This window comes from Thermobia domestica, chromosome 6, assembly GCF_964235325.1.
Source record: "Thermobia domestica chromosome 6, izTheDome1.hap1.1, whole genome shotgun sequence".
Lineage (NCBI taxonomy): Eukaryota > Metazoa > Arthropoda > Insecta > Zygentoma > Lepismatidae > Thermobia > Thermobia domestica.
Genome location: NC_137459.1, coordinates 57,043,772 through 57,068,794, shown reverse-complemented (window position 1 = coordinate 57,068,794; position 25,023 = coordinate 57,043,772). Strand labels below are relative to the sequence as shown.

Genomic DNA, 25,023 nt, shown 5'->3' with positions numbered 1-25,023 from the left:
TCACAAGATTTATACAAGGAGACAATTATGATATTGTAAGAGTCCCAGCCTACAAAGAGTAACAAATGGTTACGAACATGACTGCAGCGGGAGTCAAAATGTTAACAGAAACTAGAAGAAGAGTATTACGGGTACAAGGGTAAGCTTGTAATTTTATAATTAAAATGCATCCCATAGCACCTATCAGTAAATCTCATGTGTTTATTTTATCTGTAAGTATGGTTCTTCCTGAAGCAGGAAGGACCTGTTCATTTTAAAAGACATTAATTTTTTAATACGCAAATCATCAATATTATATTTTTTTGTTTGGAGAGAGAAGAGTTTCTTTAAAGAGAGAGTAATCCAACTAGCTATTATAATTTCAAATAAGTAGATGTGTTCGTAGGTAAGGAAGTATATTTATTAGTAATTAACATTATTATACATAAAGTGAAAAATAGGCTTCTAGATATTTAGAATCCTCCTTCGTTAAATTTATCCCAAGTGGATAGCATTGCTAGCTTGTTTAGTAGCATATAGTGGTTTGATAGGTGTGAGAAAGTTTGTATATACTGAGATCAGAGACGACGGAATACTATGAGTATTTTTATTATTTTTATTCTGCAGGTCCCTGAAGATTATGTGTCGAAAGAAGTGTTCGATGCTGTCAGTGTGTATATAATACCAAAACATCAACTTCAAAGAAGTATTTTGACAGTGTAAGTATCTTGTGAAGTTTGCATTTGAATACTATTGACTTTTGAATATTAATAAATGTTCTGTATAATGAAAATGAAGTGTTTACTTAGTAATTATTTTTATATTTTACTTTAATATTCAGTATTAGATGTAACATTTAATACAATAATTATACATGTACTTATATTATCTTTAGTTCTACGTACATTACTTCCTCATTCACTGTGTTACGTGTATATTATAGGTACAATAGTCGCCTTTAGTGTGAGAGATCGGGACCTATTTTCCGTGGCGGTTCGAATTCCACATTAAATTGTGTAACTTTATTGAATTATTACCTAAAAGCGCATAGTCTGGTTGGGTTAGCCCAGTTTCCGACTTGAGGTTGTCTGACGATATTCTTTTTCTTTTGTGAGTTGCATGGTAGAGACACATATGGAATAGACAAAACCAAATGACCTTGTAGAAACAGTGGTGACAAGTACAAGCCAGACGTTGTGAGCTTAATTTATTGTTTGGATACTTCTCGAAGTAGTCATCTTATCCTACACTGCCGATATTGTTCATATTTATCGCTCCTTTCGCCCTCGATCTGTCTATTGTTCTCACTATTTATCAGATTCCTTCACCGAGAGAGAAAATGATACCCTGACGCCACATATTGACTAGTTTAAAATGGTTGGTGTACCCAAAACAACAAATGCTTCCTTTATGTTAACGCTCATTGTACTGTATGTGATAGACCTGACTTGTCTTCTTTGCATGTGTGCTTGTATAAAATATTCATTACTACTTCCTAATACTAATTAGGTATCCAATAATTGCAAACTTGGAGCGAAGCGATCGGCCTTTATTGATTACTAACTGAATATACCCATTCTTCGCATGGGGGCAGTATTTGGAAGTCAATGGCTATGGAAGTATTACCGTTCTTTTCGGTAACCGCGAAAACTATGGATTTGATACTAATATCGGTCATTTTGGATTACTTTTACATGTCTCGGCATTTCCCTCACTACCTAGCTGACTAATTTTGTATTTGTAAAAATGATTTCTTTTATTTTAACGTCCCATGATTATGTCCTTTAGGCTAAGGGAGACGGATGGTTAAACCAAGTGAATGATGATGAAAGAATGAGTGGAATGACAAAGTGGGAGGAAACGGGAGTGCTCCGACAAAACCTCCACACACAATGTTCTCCACCACAAACTTACTTGGTTGGGATCGGTTCAGACCTCCAACGCACCAGAAGTAAGGACTATGCCGCTGAGCCGTCGTGCTCCCAATTTTGTATTCGTACCTACAATTTAAATGTAAATGTATCTATGTGTCCTTAGGCACGTCTGTCTTAGTTCACGGGGTAAAATAATACAGCCTTTAAAAATTAATAGCTCTCCCCTGTCATTCCAAAATAAATCTGCTTTTAAAGAAAATCTTGCATTCCTTACAGTCTAACAGTGCGGGAAGATTTCTAGGCCAACTTCCTTTCGTCCATTTCAGAACATTTTGCATCCAATCGTTGTTCCTCATATTATTTTTTTCTTTAATTAAAACAAAGGCATTTATTGTTTAGATTCTCTTTCATCTTGTGTAGGATTCGCTAACGGAAATCAGTACAAGAAATCAGCAACGTCCACATTTTTGGTGTAGATAACCTCAAAATTATAGTTAGCTAATAGAAGAAACCAACGCTGCAGTTCTGGAGCGGCAGTAATCGGTGGAACATTTGACCCAAAAATCCAATGCACTGGTTGGAAATCAGTTAGTAACTTCAGTTTCCGACTATGTAAAAAATTATGAAATTTTCTTATCGTAGTGACAACAGCTTGTGCTTCTCTTTGATATCGAGCTTAATTCTTTTCTACTTTCGATAATGTAGCGGTCTCGCACTGCCCTGTTTGCAATTTTCCCTGACGCCTGTTGAACAGAACTGCACCATTCCTGTTAGTGATGCATCCGTCATGATGATGATCTCATCCTCCAGGAAGGGATGCAGAATTTCAGCTTGTTTCATTGCTTCCTTCATTCATTCGAATTCTGTCCGATGTTTCGAGCTTCAACTCATTTCCCCCCTTTTTTGAAGCAATGCGAACAGTGATGGCATTTCCATAAAAATTGATAGAAGATTATGGGGATTATAAAAATTTACCATTCCAAGAAAATATTGTAATTGGTGAACTGATGTGGGAAGCGTTCCTTCTAATATTGGTTGTAATTTAGGTGTAGCTGGAGTGATCTTCGCGCTAGAAATGTCATAACCTAGATGTGTTATTTCGGTTTGAAAGAAGGAACTTTTGCCCTTGTTCAACTTAATATTATGTAATTCAAGTTTATTTAATACTGAGATAGTGAGTTGGTAACATTACTGTGGCGAATCTCCCCATATAATCACATCATCTAAATAAACTGTTGTTCCGTCGCAATTTTTTAATATTTGGTTCTATAAATCCGTGGAAAATTTATGGAGCACAACTTATACCAAAGGGTAAATGGTTTTGCTGACAACACCCCCAAGACGGATTTATCATTATATATTTTTTTGGGTTAACGCACTTCTACTTCCAGCTGTAGGTATGCAAGCTTAAAATTCAGAAGAACAAAATACTTGGCACCACTTAATTTATTTAAAATACCTGGAATCTTTGGACGTGGACATGTCGACTTCTCAGTACATCTATTTAGGGTTTGACGAAAACCAAAGCCGCAGCTGACCATTTTTTTTTCTTTACTACCATGGACGTAGTCTGTTCTAAGTATTCTAACTTTTTCAAAATATTCGCTTGGCATAGATATTCTTAATTCACGTTGACTGGATTAATTAAGGCGTATGCTTTTTCGTATTGTTTCCTAAGGATTGGAATCGCGCTTAGGTTTAAGGGTATGGAGACTTTAAATCCAAGAACTGGCTCATCACTATTATTCTAGAAAATATCTGGATATAACTGCATAATGCTTTTATTTCTAAACCTTTAGTTTATTATTCTGTATCGATACTCGTGCCATATGATCATTATTCAACAAATATGGTATGTAATTTTCTCGCTAATCCGGGGACACAATCTTTAGCCTTTTCGGTCCTAAATCAGGGGAAGCAATATTTTCTTTCAAAACTATAAATGGTAGATGCGAAGTTGTACCTTCAACTTGAACATCTGTTGAAGTCTGTCTCATTATATTGATCATATAAGTGTCTACGTTACGGAATTTCCCATCATATTGGATTATTTCCTACGATTAAACCACTTGTTCCATTGAGATAAACTTATTACTGATACTACTACTCCCGCTTTCACTATGAATGTAATTCCTTTATTATTACAGTTTATTTTAACCTTTAATGGCGAACGAAAAGATTGTACCTCTAAATAAGTTACTCATTTTAGCTTCGTTTTTTTCACAATCGCTGCATCAAAGTGTTAACTTCAGTTGTTCGTGTTGCCAGATTACTCCACCTAATTTCACAGAAAACATTTGAAACACTTCATATATCTTGCAGAGATTACATTATCTTCTTTGTACTTTTTTGGCTTGTACATTTAAAAAACACTTTCTCTCCAATAGTTTCACAATCGTTGTCTTTTCTTCTGTAGGAACGTACTTGGATGTAAGATTACTGGATTTCCAATTAAAATCGATAATCCCAAGTATGATAGGAATGCTTTCTACTTCAACTTGTGTTTTGTTTGTGACGCATGGGCCAGAACTGTTCAATATGAGCCTGTAGTGAAAAAACTTTCAGAATATTTGGTACGTAGTCTAGATCCTTTTTTTACTTACGTTCACTCACGGTGCATTTTAAAGTGCTATTTTACTTTATCGTGTTTCTTAAGTAATCTGAGTTATTACCTAACTGATCACTTAAACTTTCATTTAAAATAAATAAATAAAGACCTCACGCTAATATTTAAGACCTAATAAACTAGTAAACAATGTGAAATGCGTTGTGTTTGGGGTAATATATACTAAAAATTGATTAAAATTTCTAAATTTACTTATGGACTATTAGAACACTCATACACGCAAAATCTAAAAATCTAACTGATTGAAACACGAGGATTTATACTACTGGACATTAGAAATACAGTAGCATCAAGAACTAACAGCCCCAAATGTGACAGACAGATAGCTTAAGATACAAATGTGAAATTATTAAATTTAACACCCATTGCGACGTGTCAATATGCCACTGAAGTTCAGCCGAAAACTCAAAGATTAGTAGCGCGTGGTACCGCCATTGGTGTCCAGCACGTTTGTGAAACTGTGAGGGATAAAGAGGATGAAACTTTAGATGTCTTCGTATGGTATGACAAGCCATGCGTGTGTGATGCGTTAAAAGAGTTCTTCAACTGTAGCTGGTGGATGTCTCTGGTGTGCGAGGAGTTGTGCAATCCTAGACCAGATGTATTCAGTCAGCGAGGATAGGTAAACGCGCCAAGTAAGCGGTGAATGTCTATCCAAGAAGTTATAGGATGTTACGTGGCACATGCTGCAACTCCAGCGAATGTACCACAACCGAGACCAGCACCTCATCGATAACCCGTCAGTTTGTGTTAGAGGCAGGGAGAATGGAATCCAATGGCATCCCATAACAAAATGTTCGGTTTGGCGATGCAGAATGCAGTCGTTGCTCAGCTTGTATGTATCACCAATATCGCCACTGATGTTGATGATGTATTGATGCTACAGACAAAAGTAGGATTGTCGGAGAAGAGAATGTTGTACGACGCGGCTCTCCATGCGTGACATTCACGTACATTCCAGCAGACACACAAGCCTATACTGTGCAGTGAAAAGGGAGCCGCAACAATGGGCGCTATGGCCCCGCCCACAAGTCGCCATTGAACTGTTAATGAAGATACTTGCCGGTGCGCAACAACCCCGAATTCGTGTGCTAGTAATTGGGATGTGGCTGTTGAACCCGCCATAGCCAAATACACTAGAAGTCTGCCTTCTCATTTGGTGTTATGACACGGTTATTGTCATGCTGCATGTCATTGTGCATTTCACTCTGGAGCTATGATATTTTCGCATCCCTGTGGCGCACCCTGTTCAAGACGGGCACCAATGTCGTCTAAGCATAATCCATAGTCGCGAAATACCATGATTTTTCCGCGATCAGAGGCTGAAACCTGCTGGAATTGCTGCCGTATTCTACGGCGAGGCTTTGTTTGACCGTTCAGCCACACTCGGCCATTACACATTCTGTAAATGAAAGAGGGAAGGGGGGGGGGGGTTAATCCGAAGTCTCCTCCTTGGTGTTGCATTTTTATTGTCCAGACAATATTATTGGACAACCCCTTCATCACGAGAGTTGCATTTAATAAGTGCTATCCTATTGTAATGTATTATTAGCTGAAGACAAAATGTTTTCATTTTCTCTGTAGAGTTGATTAAAGAAGCACTTAAATCGTGACACAATTTCTGATGTTAATATTATCTGAAAAATTGATAAACAGCAGTATAGCTTTCCCTGTGTTAAAGAACATCACTACTCCAAATTACCAAAGCGGGTAGACAAATTTCTATATTCTAAATATTAGTTGTAAAGTTTGACTAAGGAGATACGCACTTCTTTAACCTGAATCACATTGCTTTTACGTACGTTTGTTTCAAATTTTTAGTAAGAAAATAGAAGGTAGAGCTGATTTTTTATTTGTATTTATGTTTACTGAACAGGTAACTATGGAGTTCGAGAATGGATTTTTGTCGAGACCTAAACGCACTGAGAGTGAAAAATCAGGGCTTCCTAAAATTTTGAAGCAGGTCATCCACGATTTGAATACCAATAGAGTGTGTACAGTTGGAGGTAAATCTCTTGATTTGTTCCTTTTGAGTACATTCCACTGTTAGAATTACGACAGATAAATATTCGGAGAGTCAAGAGAGTTTAGTGAGCGTGAATCTAATGATGTAAATGAATGCAAGATTGATCTAGACCGAATCTTATTGAGGATGGCGAGCTGGAGCTAGAGTAAGTGGAAATCTGAGCTAATGTGAGCCTCTATGAGATGAACCCTATTGAAGATAGTGAACCTAGGTTACAGCATGACCATCCGGTGACCATTGTTAATTTCCCGATCTACGCAGACTTAATTTCAATTAACAATATTCTTTATTTTCGTTCATAATCCACGCGTATCCCCTATAGTTTAATTTTCATGAATGAAGTGAACTTCTACTGCTGATTATACAACATATTTAGTGTAATTGAAAACTGGTTCAGTAGAACCTGTCAGCTTCTGTCTTTAGCTTTTTTCCTTTTTTTCTTTTCTTTAACTTCCTAACTTAGCAAAAGTAAGTTATAAATTGGAATATAATTTTAAAGTGTGAACTTGAAGAAATTTTGGGTCACTTGTCTAGTTAGCAGTACTCAGTTAAGGCTTATTTTATACGATTCTACATTAACGAGTAGAGCCACCCACATCTTACATAGCCTCTGCGCAGAAAGGGTATGTTGAACTCCGAACAGGCATTATTTTGTGCTTGTGTTTTCATCAATTACGACACAAGTTTCCAAATAACATGCTTTCTGCTTCTATAGACACTGAAAGCAGGTGAACAGAATAGACTTAAAATTCAAGAAGTGGTAATATTGAATTTACGTTGTGGGGGCCGCGGCGGCTCAGTGGTAAAGCGTTCACCTCTGGTGCATGGGGTCCCTAGTTCGATCCCTGTTCGCGCCAAGTGAACCTTGTAGTGGACAAACACCGTATGCTTAAGTTTTCTCGGAGTTCTCCGTTGTCTCTCACTTTCTTCATTCCACCATTGCATTCATTTCTCATCATCACCGTCTCCTTTAGCCTAGCCGGCACAAGCATGAGACGTAAAACTTAAAGATTACATTTCATTTTCATTTTTGAATTTACGTTTCTTTAGTACCTCATCGTCAACAAAGAAAATGTAAAGACAGTTGGAAAGGAAGCTTATTTTACACTAGCTTAAGTTCAATGCTTAGTTTCTAAATAAACAAATTTGGTTTTAGATCTTTTCTTGCATCCAGATGTGATGTCGAACTTTTTGTTCATACGTGTTGCTGGATTGATTCCAGTTTAATGTTCCATTTCAGTATCTAGGCTGTATGAAGCAGGAATCTAGAGCTTACGTGTGATCAAAATCACGTGTATTCTCACCAGGAAGCAAACATAACCTAGCGTTATTAACATGTGGATTCACCGAAAGTATTGGTATACGCTAAATACTATGTTTGTTTTTCTTTTTTCGTATTTTCCTCATTCCGTGTGAACTATACATAAGAAACAGATATAGTGAAAAAGTGCATGACTGGATCGAGGTTCGTGTCCCGGTCCAGTTATGAAGTTTTTCATTCTTCGTCTATCATCAAGTTCGCACCTATAGAGAAGTTGGTGTGTTAAAAATTGGTTGCTTAATCCATTCATTAATGAACGTAAAGTGTTAGAAACGTTTATTTAGTCTGTAGCATCTAATATATTGAAGTATGGAAAACTTTTAACAGCTGTACAAGAAGAAAATAAATTTTAGTTTCAGCAGCTGTCTGTAGCTACTATCTTCAGTGGTAAGAACTAGGAAAATATGTTCAAGAAAGTTAGGTTAGGATTAAACACAGAAGCACGTAACAACACCTTAAAACATAAAACATATTGATTATAATCAATAGCATCACAGTGCAAAGGAACTGAAACCTTGTTATGGTATTAGAAAATAAAGTTGTTAAACTATTGTAATATTGTGATAGAAAGAAAAACTGTTCTAAACACGTCAAACGAAAACAGGTTCTATATAGTTTTATGTATTTTATTTTATTTTTTTTTTATTTTATTTATTTTTTTCTTTCTTGAAACAGAAGGGACCACTAGAATGCATTTAAAGGTCGTTGATGTGCAGCCTGATCCACCCACTGTGCAAGATTACCATGTTCCGATATTTAATTTGAATGAAGATGAGTCGTTCAAAGCAGAAGATTGGGATCTAACAACGCAACAGGTATTTAACATCTTTGACTAACAAATTTATTTCCTCTGTAAACTTTTTACTTAGATAAACATTTAATAACTATGAGGATACTTCTAAATCCGTTTCGCTTCCATTTTATAAAACTATAACTATTTTCATCGCCAGAGCTGTTAAAACTATATGCAAAGCACCGTGGTTATTGCCACCTCAAAATTGTCCTAAGAAACGAAAGTGGAGTATCCCACAAACTACTTAGTCTCAACATTTCTCTGTTCATTGCCCATGTACTTAGTTTTACCCCAAGTGATTCACCTATCACTGTAATATAAGATTTGGTCTGTTTGTTTATTATCAATGCTCATTAAAGATGGTCTTATAGCCCAGTATTAACGCGTGTTTCGTCAATTTCGATTCGTTTTCGTGTTTTACTGTTTCTTTCAGCTGCTTTGCACAGAATATATAATACATTCATATTCACAGAAATACATATATTTCACAATAGTTGTTGATGATATTAATTAAAATATATGTAGGGGAGGCCGGGATTATAAGAGACACGGCCAGGAAATACCCTAAATATCAAATCAAAATTATAAATAAAGAAGTAATGGCAACGTCAATACCTTTACTTTCCTACCCCACTTGCACTTATGAACTAATATGAGTTTTTATATTATTGTCACACTATGAAAAAATACCATCACTTTGAACTTACTATAGAAGTTCGTGGCTGTTTTAAAATAAAATTTTATTGTGAAAAATGAGTTACAAATGTGGAAATGACTGCTATGTAACTTTATGACTAAGATTATGAAGATTGATATGAAATTTTGAAAAATGCTGAAGCATTGCATTTCAGGTCAATTGAGGGCATGCCTCTTATTACCCCTTTTAGAAATTTTGAAGGGCTAATAAGAGTCAGCTGTCTGTTATTACCTCAGTCACGGCGAACTCCACTGAAGGCGGGAACCTTGGTAGAGGAAGGTGTGACGTTACCGGTCCTTCTTGGAGACGGTCGAGCAGCATAAGTCACGTGGGCAGGGATCAGATCGGGTCTCGGGAAAACATTAATGGGAGTAGAAAGATGGGTTATTTTACAATTGGACGAAATATGTGTTCATGAGGGAATAGACTACATGTCTGGAAAAATAACTGGTTTTGCACAGAATCATGATGATCTTGCAGAAGCCAAGACTGTTTTAACTTATTTGATATCTTCCGCATTCTCTTCCTTTAAACATGTAGTCTCTTTACATGCAGTAAAAACACTCAAGGTCACAAATGGCCGATATCACTACACGAGTTATACTGTATGATATTAGAAGAATGTAATTTTAAAGTGTATTTCTGACAACAACAAAATCAATCAAAATATGTTTTTAATATTAGCTGAAGATTCAGACGATGAATTCATTTTGTTTGCCCTAAATATTGACCACCCAATCTACTATATGTATTACACTGGTCATATACTAAAGAATATTAGAAAAAATTGGGTAAACCAAAACGACCATTGTAAGACTTTCATGTTTCCTGAGTTTCCATCGAAAACTGAAACCTGTAATGTAGAATATTTGAAGAGGGCTGAACTTAATAATCTAAGAACAGTTTATAAGAATGAAAAAGGTAATATTTTGATTAAAGAGTTTTAATTAAACTTATAGTTTAATCCTACTTATAGTTTAACGGTGCATCCTACCAATCTAGAGAGGCAGCAGGTATTACTTGCATTAGCTGTGTTCGATGAAAGCACCTGGGCAGCAATGACTACTTTCGGTTTTCAAGATACAGCAGAGTTCATTGACATTATTTGGAAATGGTGATCCATTGTGAACACAAAAAGTTGGGGTTGTGGTCTTCGTTGAATGAATAAATTTGCTTATCCATTTTGCTCTGTTGATGATGATCGATTACATTTCCTTGAGGATTTACTCACGTGGGTCAGTAATTGGATGAAACAATGCACATCTGAAGGGAGGCTCTTTGACCAGTGATACAGGGTAAACTTTAATTCAGAGCACGAAATGTCTTTGAAGTATAATAAAGTTTTCTTTGGCAGTTTTGAAAGCAGTGGTTGAAAGCAAAATATGTCTTACCTGGGAAATTTCAGACAGATAAGTTAGAAAAACGTTCTAGTCTGTACAGACAATTTAGCGGGGCAAATTATAATGTTAACGTCATCCAAATAATAGAAGCCGATAGAAAGAATGTGCTGGGAATAAAGTATGCAAGGTATGGTATGATAAAGCTGAATTTTGATTCCATGAAGTTGATTAGGGACGACTTTTGTGAAGAACTGGAAGATACAGATAAGGTTATAAACGATTCATATAAAGACACTGCTGCTGTTGAATACAGAAAGGTGATCAGTTGGCATTGCTGTATGTTTGTGGATACGCAGTATTTAAACTTAATACAAGACTAACTTGCGAGCAGTGTCCAGAGCTTGTTAAAGAAGAACAAGGCGACGGGCACTTTGAAAACATCAACCGAGGAGGATTATCAGTTCCATCCGGTTTTCTTCTAACTATTGGAAAAATTGTTTTCAATTGAGTTCGCTTGTGTCCCAAATGAACATTCCTTCCTTCAAACTTGTGAGAAGCAACACAAACTATTATGCAGTTTAATAGTTAAGAGAATAATTTATAAAAATTTGTAAAATAATAATTTATAAAAATTTGTTATGCTAATGTTAAATAATTTGCTAACGTTTTCAAAGCATTATTTCTGTGTTACAAAGCGTAAAACAGTAAACTACAAATAATAGAATCATAGTGGCAGTCCATACTCTTCTCTACAACAAAATATCAACAAGAAAAAATATTTAAAAAAAAAAAAAAAACTGTATTTCCGTGCTGCTGCATACTGTAAGTCACGGCGAACTCCCTCGCCGTGTGTAAGTCAAGTTGGAAGACTGACCGATGACGTCACACGATTCTCAAGGAGTGGAGGGAAGATTCCCGCCCTCAGTGGAGTTCGCTGTGCCCCAGTTCAACTTTACGTTTATTTAGCGCATATGACAAGTATAACCTGCTATTATTTGTACATAGAAAGTAAATAGGAAAATACCTACTCTGACAATTCAGTCCGAGTCTGTGCATAGATAGTCACAGTGGAGAATATGCTTTGGATCAATAATTTCATGATCAACTGGTGAAAGTTTGCCAGGAGAAATTGATCCAACCAGAGCAGAATCTTGTTTAGAAATGTATTACGCCGTGTACTACGATCTTGACTGGTATATTGGGAGGGTTATTGCTTTCCCAGATGAAGGACTGAGCAAGGTTAAATTTTTAAAACAAGAACTAAGTGGTTTCAATTGGCCTGCCTATGATGACATTCAGTGACATCCAAATTTGTTTTTATGGACCTATCAAACTGGTTGGAAATAGGCCATTCCAGATTTCCAGAGGATAGCTCCAAAAAAATTCGTTGTGTTTATACCAAAGTCAAAAAGGACTTTTGAAACCAAAACAGAAAGATTAAATATGACTCCTCTTCTTTTGGTAGGCCTAGGTGTTTTGTAGGACTATTCTTAATATTTGTTAAACTCATGCCTATATGCCAACATTTCTTTTTTGGCCTATACATTTTTCTTATGTTTGTTTAAGTGGTCCAGCCTAAGATAATTAAGAAGGCCTACCTGCTGTAATTATGTAACACTAAAGTTTAAATAACATTTATGAGGTTTTTAAATGTTAACTTGGATTTTACATAGGCTAGCATGACATTTCCAAACTCTTTTGTACATTTTTCAAATGATCGTTCGACTGTACATCGTAAAAGGTTTAATATTCATCTTACATATTTTTCGAAAATGTAGTTTTAATAGACTACACTTTACATAAAATTTGAACAACAATAGGTTTACAACATTTTTCAATGTTCTCTTCGTGTATGATTACAATTTAGTAGCTTTTTCAATCCATTTATGCTAGCTAAAACTATTTTTTAAATGCGGTGTTCTTTCTTCTCTCCAAAAAGGGAGAATTTAAGCACTTTTTAAGTTCATTTTCGATATTGTCCAGGAAATTTCTTGTCAGCATTCTTTTTTATTTGGTAGTGTGAGTTTTATCCATGATGTATCTAGATTCCGTAAAACGCAACTATACTTTGTTTCAATGGTTTTTGATATTTTATACTCAGGTAAATATATTTTCCGAACGAACTATTGAATTTCCTTTTTTTAATCTTGATATTTCGGGAACATATGTACATATTTCCGGTCTGAAAAAAAGTAAATTGTTCAGAATTGTCTGAAAATTTTCCTTAAACCAGTTTGAGAGCCCTGTCTCTTATTACCCCTTAGGTTAGGAGTAATAAGAGACACTGACTTGAACAAAATTTTTCTTTTTTCTTTTTTTTTGTGTGTGTGTGTGTGTGTGTGTGTGTGAAAAAGCAACTGGAAAAATGTGTTAATACATCAACAGGTTTCATTTTTTTAGTACAATCACATATTTTTTCTAGTTTCTAACGCAACGCAGTTATAGGTAGCATGTTTGTAAAGTAGTGCTCGAAAAAAAAAATATATATTTGCTCGCGTACGGAACTTTTAAAAGGGGAATAAAGATTTGGAAAACAGTAACAAACAAACATAAATGCAGTATTTTTCTATTTTATAGGTTCTTCCATATATAAATGGATTCAATCACGTTTCAAAAATAGGAGCAGAAGCAGATGTTGACAACAACTTAGTGAAAGCGTGTGTTCAGAATTTAGTGTGAGTATTTTAGCTACGTTCTATATTATTGCCTACTACTAAATTCACTAGTTTACGTGTGCAGTTTCTTAACTATGAAATGTCCGTGAAATTAGCCCAAACACGTTCTCTGAATCCAAAATTTTTGACGACAGAAATTATTGCCGCATTACTGCTAATTAGTGCCCGATTCCAAGAAGGAGTACTAGTCTCGTTGAGAAGTTAGGGCACAACAAATTTGACTGCGCCAACTTCATAGTGGCCCAATAATTTTCTTCGACTTTATCAGTTTTGGCGCCAGGAATTTATGCTAATTAGTGTCCGATTCCCAAAATTAACGTTGGTCTCTTCGAGAAGTTAGGGTACTGCAAAAGTGACTGGGCCAGCTTGACACTGCCCCAACTACTTTCTTCGAATCGAAAAATTTGATGTTAAGCATTAGCGCTAATTAGTGCCGATTGCCAGAGTTAGTGCTGGTTTCTTTTGGCGCGATAATTTTTGGACTTAGAGTGAGTGGTTTGGCCAACTTCACGGACATTGGTGATTTACCTCCTGATGTGGAACAAATACCCACAATTCAATTTAAAAGAAAGTTCTTAGAACTTTTATAATAACTATCATAAAGTAAAAGATTTCGATGAAATATGGCATAGTTTTTGAGGCTTTACTATCATTTCTAAAATAAGCTGACTACAGGAGGGAACTAACTCCCCCCTTCCCTGTAAAACTATTTCCCGCTATTTCCTACGCAATAATTATGCCATTTGATACAATATGATGTTTGTTTATTAACCCCGAATATCTGCAGTTAAGTCAGTCTAAAGGAACTGTTAATAAATATCAGATCTACCGATAAATCTGAATAAGCAAAACCTAACATTATACTGTGTAAGTATTCTTGTTTAATTATGCTCAGTACATTTCAATATGTTTTTCTTAATTTTTTAAAAACGAACTTGAAAGTAAAAGATAAAACTTATCGTTCTTTTGTCGAAACTTAATGAAGTTGGCCCAGCCACTTCTGCAGTGTCCTAACCTTTCAATGAGATCAGCACTGATTCTGGGACTCGGGTACTAATCACTAATTCCTGACATTAATTTTTTTCGATTCGGAGAAAGTGGTTGGCCTAACTTCCGCATTTACAGTGTGTGTATGTGTGTGTGGTTAGGGTTATAAGTCGTTTGTTATTTACTGCATTTTTGTTACCTAATGTGATAAGCCGTATCTGTTTGTCTAGTGGCTACGCGGGGATCGATTTTCGGTAAGAGAGCCTTAAAATTTGAAGACACTATGTTGGTTCGGATTCCACTTTAAACTGCGAGTTGGTCCGCGGTGGCTCAGTGGTTGAGCGTTCACCCCTGGTGCTTGGGGTCCCGGGTTCGATCCCAGCCCCCGCCAAGTGAACTTTGTGGTGGACAAACACCGTGTACGTGGGTTTTCTCGGGGTTCTCCCGTTTCCTTCCACTTTCTTCATTCCACCATTTCATTCATTACTCATCATCACCGTCTCCTTTAGCCTAACCGGCATAACCGTGGGACGTAAAACTCAAAGATTTCGTTTCATTTAGATTTTTTTTTAAACTGCGAGTCCACGTCTCATATAGCCTCGATGCTGAAAGGGACGCTAAACTTCAATCAAATCTAGGGGCTGCGGTGGCTCAGTGGTAGAGCGTTCACCTCTGGTGCTTAGGGTCTCTGGTTCGATCCCAGCTCGCGCCAAATGAACTTTGTGATAGACAAACACCGTGTGCGTGCGTTTCCTCGGTGTTCTCCCGCTTCCTACCACTTTCTTCATTCCACCATTTCACTCATTTATCATCATAGGCATCTCCTTTAGTCTAACTGGCATAGCCGTGGGAAATAAAACTCAAAAATTTCGTTTCAATCAAATCTAATGTAATACATTCAATGCCATGAAAGTCTAGTTTTACCTTTCCGTACAAGTAGTATCATGCATTAGTTTCTTTATATTTGTGTTTGAGTGTTTCTTTATAAAAAGTGTCTCTTCTTTCCAGCTACTATGGAGTTGTGCGACTAATCCCAATTTTTCTGTATAGTAATATATACGTGCCAACACCAAAGCTTCGAAACTTGGCGGAAGACCATAATTTACAAGATGCATGTCTGAAATATGTTGCATTGTCAGGTGTGCTTATTTTATTTTATTTTATTTTATTTTTAATTTTATTTATTTCTTTATTTTTTCAATCAGACGTAAGTTATTTTTACAGGTTTACGTGCGAACTTGTTTTTATATTGAAACCCAAGATGTTAGTTCAGTTTGATATGTCAAATTCTACCATGAATCTATATTTACTGGGGAGACGTTCGTATAAGTAACTTAATAAATATGTAGAAATATATATACATATTCCCGGAGCACATATAAAAATATTATCATACTACTCACTTCTTTACATACATATTTATGTGCAGCATTTGAGTGCACACAGTTTCAGTCGTACAGTATAATTAGTCATTAATGGTAATAAGGGTGAAATTTTGAGAAATACTGGTTAAAATGGAAAGGAAGATGACATGGCCAAAACTTCTGGGAAAAAAAAAATCGAAGGAAATAGTGGTAAAAGGAACTAATTTTTTCGTGCTTCAGCATTCTCTGTATTGGATGACTAAATTTTAAATTTGTGGTTGGTGTTTCCTTAAGCATATTTCTTAGACGTAGACAAAGATATCACCATGTGTTTTAACACACTCACATGGTGTGGGGATAGATCCAGGGACTCTTCATGCCAAAAGTGGACACACTACTGAGCTTCTATGTTTCCTGGAACAATTGTACACCAATTCTTTGTTCTAAGTACAAATTTACCATCTGTATTACTTAGGTGCTTTCCTATGGAACTTAAGTTCTCATATCAACATTGCTTCTGTATAAACCTGTTTGAAGTTTTTTAACATATTATTCTGTGTTTTTAAGTTGTATGACAATGTATTTTTTCTCCCTTTAGAGCGTGATTGTCCATCGTTGAGAGATGTTTTTCTTATGTATAGCAGGATGACATACGGAACAACCGTGAAGGATTTGTGCATAATGTTAAACCCTCATGCAAGGAAAATAAACGAAAGGAAGTTAATACAATTTGGGCTACTGAATGAATTTATTCGAAGAGCACAGAGGGTAAGTTTGATATAGAATTGCGTACCGGTATTTTATTTATGGATGACATAGTAAAATACCACTTCCATAAAGATCGAAAACTTTCAAAAGACAACCCATGTGTGTAACTCATAACTTCTAACTGCAGTTTTAAAATCTTACAGTCCCCTGGGAGACCTCGATTGTCGCGTAGTGCATAGAACGTTGAACATGTGTCCAATGCCATGAACCAAAGTCCAAAGAAGTCAACTCGGCAATTGTGTCATCAACTACATATTCCACGTATCAGTGTGTGGCGAATTCTTAAAAAGGACTTAGAGTTGTATCCATACAAACTACAGGTGGTACACAAATTGTTCGACCAAGATAAGGTTCAACGAACCACATTATGTGATTGGCTAATCAGCAAAGGTGATTACTTTGTGCGACACCTTATCACGTCCGACGAAGCTCGTTCCCACCTCAGTGGCTATGTCATTAAACAAAACTGTTCATTCTGGGCTAGACAAAATCCGCAACTGTTACATGAAACGCCATTGCACAACACCAGGATTACTATATGTTGTTCAATGAGTCATACCTGTGTAATAGGTCACTTTTTTTGAGAACGACCGTAATGACACCGTCACAGTCACCGCTGAGCAGTACAACACAATGTTAACATTTTTTATTCTCTAAACGAAGCGGCTTGTCCTAAGGGACATGTGAATGTAGCAGAATGATGCCACCAGTCATACTGCAGTAGTGTCAATGATAACCCTTCGACGACACTTCCCGGAATGCCTTATCTCCAGATTCGGTGAAATCCATTGGGCACCCAGATCCCCCGATCTAACGCCACCGAACTATTTCCTGTGGGGTTATCTAAAGGAAAAGGTGTACACTTACAAAGTCTACTACCATCAATGAACTGAAGGACAGCACCCGAAGGGAGATTGCAGCCATCTCTGCCGACAATCTGCGCTGAATATGATTGTTAGGGTAAAGAATGTTGTCGTCAACACATTGCCAAACTCCTGTCCTTTGGATGTTGTGTTCAACATGCCCCACAAAGACATTTTAAATGTGTCCCATCAATATGTCGCACCCTCAAATAGCTTTAACGTGTTTAGCTAGCTCAGAAAAAGAATTCACGGGAAAACATTAATGTCTTTATAGAATATAACATACACAAAAAGTGACTTAAAATAGTGTTGACTTTGATCATGTACACTCATGTCCAAAATGATTGTCGCATATCTAAAACTGTTTTCTTGTAAAAATATAATTTGACATTGATTTTGCAGGGTACTTTTAATACTGATACTATGCGTATAATCGGGAAATGTATATTTGTAGTAAATTTCATAGGAAAAGACTTATAAATATGAAAATTAGAATGAGTAAAACAAAATGTTGCGAAGTGGACAAGAAAATTTTATTTTCGTTATATTATTGTTATTTACTGCTCTTTTGACATGAAATTTTCCACATACATGTCTTTTCCAATTATACACATACTAACATTATAAGAAATACCGGGCGAATTTGTTATCAAATTATATTCCTACAACAACATATATACATGCGACAATAATTTTGGACATGAGTGTACATAATGTTAAATAGTTAAAACTTTTCGTCATTTGTGCGGAATATCTTACTGACAGTAAATGTAGTTCGAATCCCAAGTTAAACTGTAAACCAGATCTTATGTATCCTCGGTGCTGAAAAGTACATTAAACTTCGAAGTGCTTAAAAGAGACACGGTGACTAAGTGGTAGGGCTTTCATCTCTAGGGCGAGGATTCGATGGGAATTCATGGTTTATGGTCGAAAACACTATGTTCGTGGACTTTCTCGAAGTTCTTTCGTTTCTTCCTCCATTCTCATTTTACTGCAATTTCTTCATAATCATTCACTTTCATTAGTCATCCATGTCCTTAGCTGAAAGTGCATAAACGTTGAACGTTAAATTTTATATATATATATATATATATATATATATATATATATATATATATATATATATATATATATATATATATATATATATATATATATATATATATATATATATATGTATATATAAGAGAAAGTAGCATTTACCTTAGCTTAGCTTTATGCTTCAGGTACTAGTTTCTGGCGCGTGTTTGCTGCCCCAAGACCTTTTAGAGAAAAGGCTTCGGATACAAGTTCGATTAGTGACCCGGATTTCATCTTAACCTTCAGCTGTCAAAGCTAGTTTTCAATCGGTCCCAGCTCCCACTAAGTGAGCTTTATAGTGGACAATCACCCTGTGCATGTATTTCCTCAGAGTTCTCCTGTTTCTTCCCATTGTCTTCATTGCACCATTATCATCCATCTCATCATGACCGTCTCTCTTAACCTCGCTGCATACAGGGTTTGTCCAAGAAGTAATGAGAATGGTCGCCGCGCAGTGCTCCAGTTGCCACCAGAGCGCTCTCAATGGTCAGTATCGGTGGTGGGGTCTTACCTAAGCGGTGAGAGAATGAGGATCGATCGGTGCACATTTTTTTTTTTTTTCATCATTTTGGTCACGGGATGAAAAGCGAAAAATAGAGCGGATGATAGAGCAGCGATACACCATCAAATTCTGGGTTATCTTGGGCAAAGCTGCTTCAAAAACTCTTGCATTGATTGAGCAGGCCTACGGAGACAATGGCATGTCGAAAGCCCAGGTTTTTCTCTGACAAAAGGACTTCAAAGACGGGCGGGAGACAGTTGAGGACAAAGACTGATCTGGACGCCCTTCGACGAGTTCTTCGGATGAAAACGTGTCAAAGATGAAAGAACTCTTGGACTCTGACCGTGGGTTGAGTCTGCGATTAATAGCGGAAGGACTTAACATGTGCAAGTCAACAGTACACAACATTGTGACCGAGAATTTGAACATGAGAAAAGTTTGTGCAAAATTGGTACCAAAAGTGTTGAGTGATGGACAAAAACAACGACGAGTTGTTGTGTGCCGTGAAATTGTGGAGGTTGTGGAAGGTAAAGCGGACTTTTTCCTGTTCCCCAAAGTCAAAATCGCCTGTTCCTCAAAGTCAAAATCGCCTTTTTCCTGTTCCTCAAAGTCAATCCTGAAAGGTCGCCCTTTTGATGACGTTGGTGCCATGCAGAAGGCCGTAACCAAATCTTTAAAAGGCATTTCGGAATCTGACTTCCAGGAAGCGTATGAATCATGGAAATCGCGCTGGCAGCGGTGCATCGACGCCCGAGGGGACATGTATAAAGTAGTGATTTATTATTATTCGTATTTAGAAAGCCAGACACAATTTTCAATGGTTTTAATAAAACTTTGAAGTTAATTTTGTAAGTACAAAACGATCTTCAATATATTATACTTCTCATTACAAGAAATATGTCAGTGTTAGGACTGACTGACTTTTTTCTTACAAAATAATACAAGTTGAAGTGACGCCAAAACTTCATTAAAATGAAATATATCAGTTACTGATTATCTATAATTATTTAATAAAAAATGTTTAGGAGCTGCGAGGCAATAATAACGCTATTGTCTTCTTCATTATTAAGTCATACAGTATAATCAAATGGTATCCTATCATGAAAAGTTACTAGAAGTAATTCAGTGAGATATTTTAAAAACTTGTAGGCTGCATTTGATGTATTTTCAACAGTTTTCCCATTTATTTATTTATTCAAATTTATTTCTCTTTCCAACTCAAATTATGTAGTTATAATTTAGTTAGATATCTATATATATTGCGTGTAGTAAGTACACATAACATTACTTTTTATCCCTGTGTAAAATCGCTTCGAGGCGATGAAATTAAATCTGTAGTTTATTCCTACGATAAACGCTACAGACCAGGATACAGAATTTTGGAATGTAGACATTTGGGGATAGTTTCCATTTAATTTATAAAAAACTAGGTAGCAAATAATATTTTTTTCTAGCAGTAATAACTATCAATTTTTCAGGCAAGTATGAACCAAATCCCTATTAAAACTTGCGTTTTTTTGTGAGTTCTTTATTTATTCCCTTCAATTTAATTGCACATGCTAATTGTAAATCTTACTAGTTAACAAAAAGAAAAGTTATAAATCAATATAACATAAATTACTCTACTTTTTTTCTTTTTTTTTAAATTTATAGTTAATATTGGACTGAGCAAGCAAACGCATTAAAGAACCTCAACTGAGCTTGTAAACTCGAATTTGTAAGGTGGTAATTCTCACTTGCATCAGTGAGAGTCAAGAACTTTGACTTTAAAAGAACAAAATCAGTACGGTCAGTCTATATAGGTACACGGCCTAACCTTAGTAACCTAACTGGCGTACAACCAACAGGTTTTTTAATGAGCGCCATATATGCAATGACGCACTTTGTTGGTACCTGCTGTTTACTTGTTTTTTTTTTACCGCCTGTATATAGTTATATACAAATTATATATATATATTCTATATTATTAAGTAATTAGGGTATACCTATGTCGGTTTATAGATTATAATTTGTTTGAATTATTTTCAGTTATCGTAATGTGCTTAATACGTAATTATTTTATTTTATTGTTATTTGAATTTTCTACAAACTCTGTACCCATTAATTAGAGGATGTCCTATCCTTTTCCACCCAAAAATAATACTAATTCAGTCAAATACGTTTTCAGATAGCCGAGTTAGCAACTCTTGCCGATAGAAAACGGAGCTTTTGGATTGCCGATTCAGTAAAAACAAGTTCTGAGATAGACTTCCTCTGTCTTTTTTTCACAGTATGCGGCAAAACAAACAGTAGTGAAATCACATCGTTGATATTTATTTCTTTATTTATTTGTTGTACAACAATGAAACTTAGGAAATGTGAAATAGATGTTAACTGAGTTTTGCTCGACATATATTGTAAATTTAAGAGGATTCAAGCCTGTACATCATGTGTTCAAAGTGTTGACCATTACGTCGTATGTATTCTTCATAGCGATCCTATACATTGATAAACACGTTAGTAAACACGGGTTACAGCAACGACCCCCCCCCCCAAAAAAAGTATAATAGTAGGGGGGGTCATCTGTTCGGAAAATTACTTCCTTCATCATATCCGACAGGAATCTGGAACGGTGAGATGAGACAATTGGGAAAGATATGGGGGAAATTAAGCAATATCCAGAATCGTTGCACAAGAACAAGTGACTCCCTTGCAGTTTAGAGAGTCACCGTCTTGCTGCATTCATTTTTGTTGTAACGGCAGATTTCTGGCGCGGCAGAAACCACGCAAGAATATGTCAATAATCAGGTTTCTGTATCGTTTCTGGTTCACAGTTTGCGGATTACCTTTCATCATCCTCCATGAAATACCATGTCTGGACACTACACCAAATTGTAAGCGTGCACTATGCAGTGGTTTCTCACTGATCACATTGAGCCGTTCAAACCCGAGAAAATGAGTTGTTTGTCAGTTGATGTAGCCATCAAGGTGCACATAGCTTTCGTCACTGAACCATATGTTGCTGATGAAATCTTCATATGTCATAGCTAACATTGGAGCAATACAGTAGACGTGGGCGCTCATCTCCTGAAGTGAGACGCTACTCCATTTGAATACGGTATGCAGATACACCAATGACCTTAAACATTCGCCTAACAAATCTATCACTTACTCCCAAGTTTCATTGCTGCTGAGGACCGTGACACCTGTTCAAGAACTCGTTCATGATTCTTGTTTGCGGTGACTGTCCTTCGGTGCCCAGTCGTCCCTTTTCGTTGACAAAACACCGATCCAGAATGACGAAACTTCTCAGTGATAGGCAAGATAATCGTGTTACTTAGAGCCGCCTTGTTAAATCGTCCCACGAAATGAGATCTCGCTCTGCTCATTCTGACGCCCCACACCATATGAACGGAAACAGTGTTCAACAATAAATACCTTCTCCTCCGTTGTGAATACCACTGTCTTTTGCGACAACTGCACACTACGCCAGTCCACACACAACTGAGTACACAGGTGATGCTTGTCGCTCATACCACTTTGCACCTGCGTGCCATCCATACGCGGATTTCAGTATTGTTTGTTTTCCCGTATACTGTATATAGTTTTTGCATTTTCAACCATCTCTTTCTCTTCTGGACGGGGCTCCTTCAGATCATATATAAGAGAACGCTTAAAGAGGTCTTGGCAGTGCTATATTTTTGGGGATACTCGAAGCCTTCACTTCGAGGTAGTTTTTTCCGGAAGCTACCTATTGTGCAGCCTCGAGTACGAGCTCTGTTTCGGTGATTGAGAAATTTAATGTTTGGCCTATCGATTTAGATAACATATGTCTCAGAATAAGTACTTCTTGAGTGTATATCCAGGAATTTATGAATTCTCTAACTAGCAAAGGATAGGAGAATGTCCGCGAACAGGGAAGTAGTTTATTATTATTATTATTATTATTACTAACGGAATTTACTAGAAAGCATGATCATTTCTTATAAAATCCGTGTTCAATTTGAATTTTGATAATTTTCGCTTGTAACTAAGAATTCTAGCAACACTTGGATTCCAGGGTAACGGAACAGGTTATACAATTTATTTCTGAAAGCCTTGGGCATGAGGTTCTGATTTTTATCTCGCAGTTTGGTTATCTGGCTGTGTACAGCGTACTGTGAAATTAGCATTCTAACTCTGTCTTAAACGGTTGTTTTATATCTAAAGACCTGTTTTGGTTCAGTATTGTTGTAAGTGAAATTGTAGTTCTTAAGAAATAATAATCTAAACTAAATACCTCATAACGACGTTTTCTTTCTTCTAGTATCCTGTATATATAAAGGAAGAAGCCCATCCCTCTCGGTCGTCACCCTTGCAGTGTCATTTCACAGGATACAGCTCGTTCGACGAAATATGCTGCAACACTGGATTATCAAGTCAACAGCTTGAAGATTACGTTGAAAAGGATCCAGATGTTATCGTTATTTGGAAATGAAAATTACATATATGTATATGTATGACATCTCTTACAAAAGCAACGTTGTATTGTGATGAAAATAAATAAAACTGGTTTGTTATTAAATTTAGTATTATTTACCACTATCCTGAAATCATTATAAGAACGACGCAAAGAAAATTACTTTGAAAAGTCTGTAAATGTTTGAAGCCTTGTGCAGATGAATTAAGATAACTAATAATTTGATACATAACTGGTATTACCAGTATTAATAAAATAAAACTGACCAAAGCACCAAATATATGTTAATAATACCTGTGTAGCAGTTTTGGCAATGTAGCACAGACAATATTAATATACAGGGTGTTTCAAAAGCCCTCTGCCACCCCTTTTAAAATCCGTACGGATGTATTTATATTGAACTTGATGTAGGGAATATGCAATAGGGGTACGGCCAAACCTTTTGGATGATGGTTCGCGGACAAACGCCATCATGAATTTAATTTTTTTTTTTTTAAATTTCAAACTATAGGGGGTTATGTGATACATGACCTTAGGCTAGAATTTGTTCAGGATGTCAAATCTGAAATCAGATTTCGTGTATCTTTATTTGATGAGAGGTTATGGACAACGACAATTGATGTTTACCTGTCACACAATGTGCTCGAAATGTGCTCTTTTTTTTTTTTTCATTCATGAAATTTGAAGTGCGGAACGATACCTGGAGATGTTACAGGATCAGAAACTGCCAGGTCTGCTGTCGGAAGATGGTACATTTCCCAATTTTTTTCAACAAGATGTCTCCCCACTTTGGCATTCGGGTGCGTCAGTACCTGGATCAACAATTTCCTTGAGCATGGATTGGTCACCGTGGGCCAGTTGAATGGCCTGCCTGATCACCAGACCTCACTCCAATGGACTTCTACTTTTGGGGACACATTAAGGCTATGGTGTATGGTGTGAAAATTCGTGATCATGTTGAGCAACGTATCATGACTGCCTGTGAGCAAATTTCCCAGCTACCTTGCTCCGTGTTCATAGCAATTGGGAGAGGCGTCTGCACATACGCATTGTCTAGCACGGAGCACATTGTGTAACAGGTAAACATAAATTGTCGTTGTCTATAACTTTTCACCAAATAAAGATACATGAAATTTGATTTCAGATTTGACATCCTGAGCAAATTTTAGCCTAAGGTCATGTATCACATGATGCACTTATAGTTTGAATTAAAAAAAAATGAAATTCAAGATGGCGGCTATCCACTAACCATCATCCAAAAGGTTTGCTCCTAGCCCTATTATATATTTCCTACATGAAGTTCAATATAAATACATCCGTACGAATTTTAAAAGGGGTGGTAAGGGACTTTATACCTGAATACCCTGTTACATTTAAAAAAAAAATCAATATAACACCTATGTCTTCCTACTAATATGTTGACATCGTACCTCGAATTTAACGGTGTGGGTATTTCCTTTCAAGAAATGGAGATTGATACTGTTATCTTCATTCATCATTGCATGATTAAGTTGATTTTGAGTCTAACGTCCCTTTCAGCAGCGAGGATATATGAGACGTGGAATCAGAACCACACGAGCTTCCGCCGGAAATCGAACCTGGGTTTTCAACGCCAAAGTCGTATACGCTAACCGCTTAGCCACGAAGAGAGCTCTCGTGCAACATTTCAGCCGAGTAGGGAACTGCCTGA

General features: G+C 36.4%; 1 protein-coding gene across 1 annotated transcript in view; it reads left to right on the top strand.

The window, feature by feature from the left end:
• LOC145688016 (GATOR1 complex protein NPRL2-like) overlaps positions 1–23,438 on the top strand; it is a 30,414-nt gene extending 6,976 nt beyond the window's left edge. The window contains exons 2-9 of the mRNA XM_081761685.1: positions 607–698; positions 4,270–4,426; positions 6,356–6,485; positions 8,502–8,641; positions 13,234–13,331; positions 15,327–15,457; positions 16,281–16,450; positions 23,181–23,438. Coding sequence (XP_081617811.1) covers positions 607–698; positions 4,270–4,426; positions 6,356–6,485; positions 8,502–8,641; positions 13,234–13,331; positions 15,327–15,457; positions 16,281–16,450; positions 23,181–23,351 — 1,089 coding nt within the window. The 3' untranslated portion in view covers positions 23,352–23,438. The remainder of the gene's footprint in view (positions 1–606; positions 699–4,269; positions 4,427–6,355; positions 6,486–8,501; positions 8,642–13,233; positions 13,332–15,326; positions 15,458–16,280; positions 16,451–23,180) is intronic.
• Positions 23,439–25,023: the final 1,585 nt, after the last annotated feature.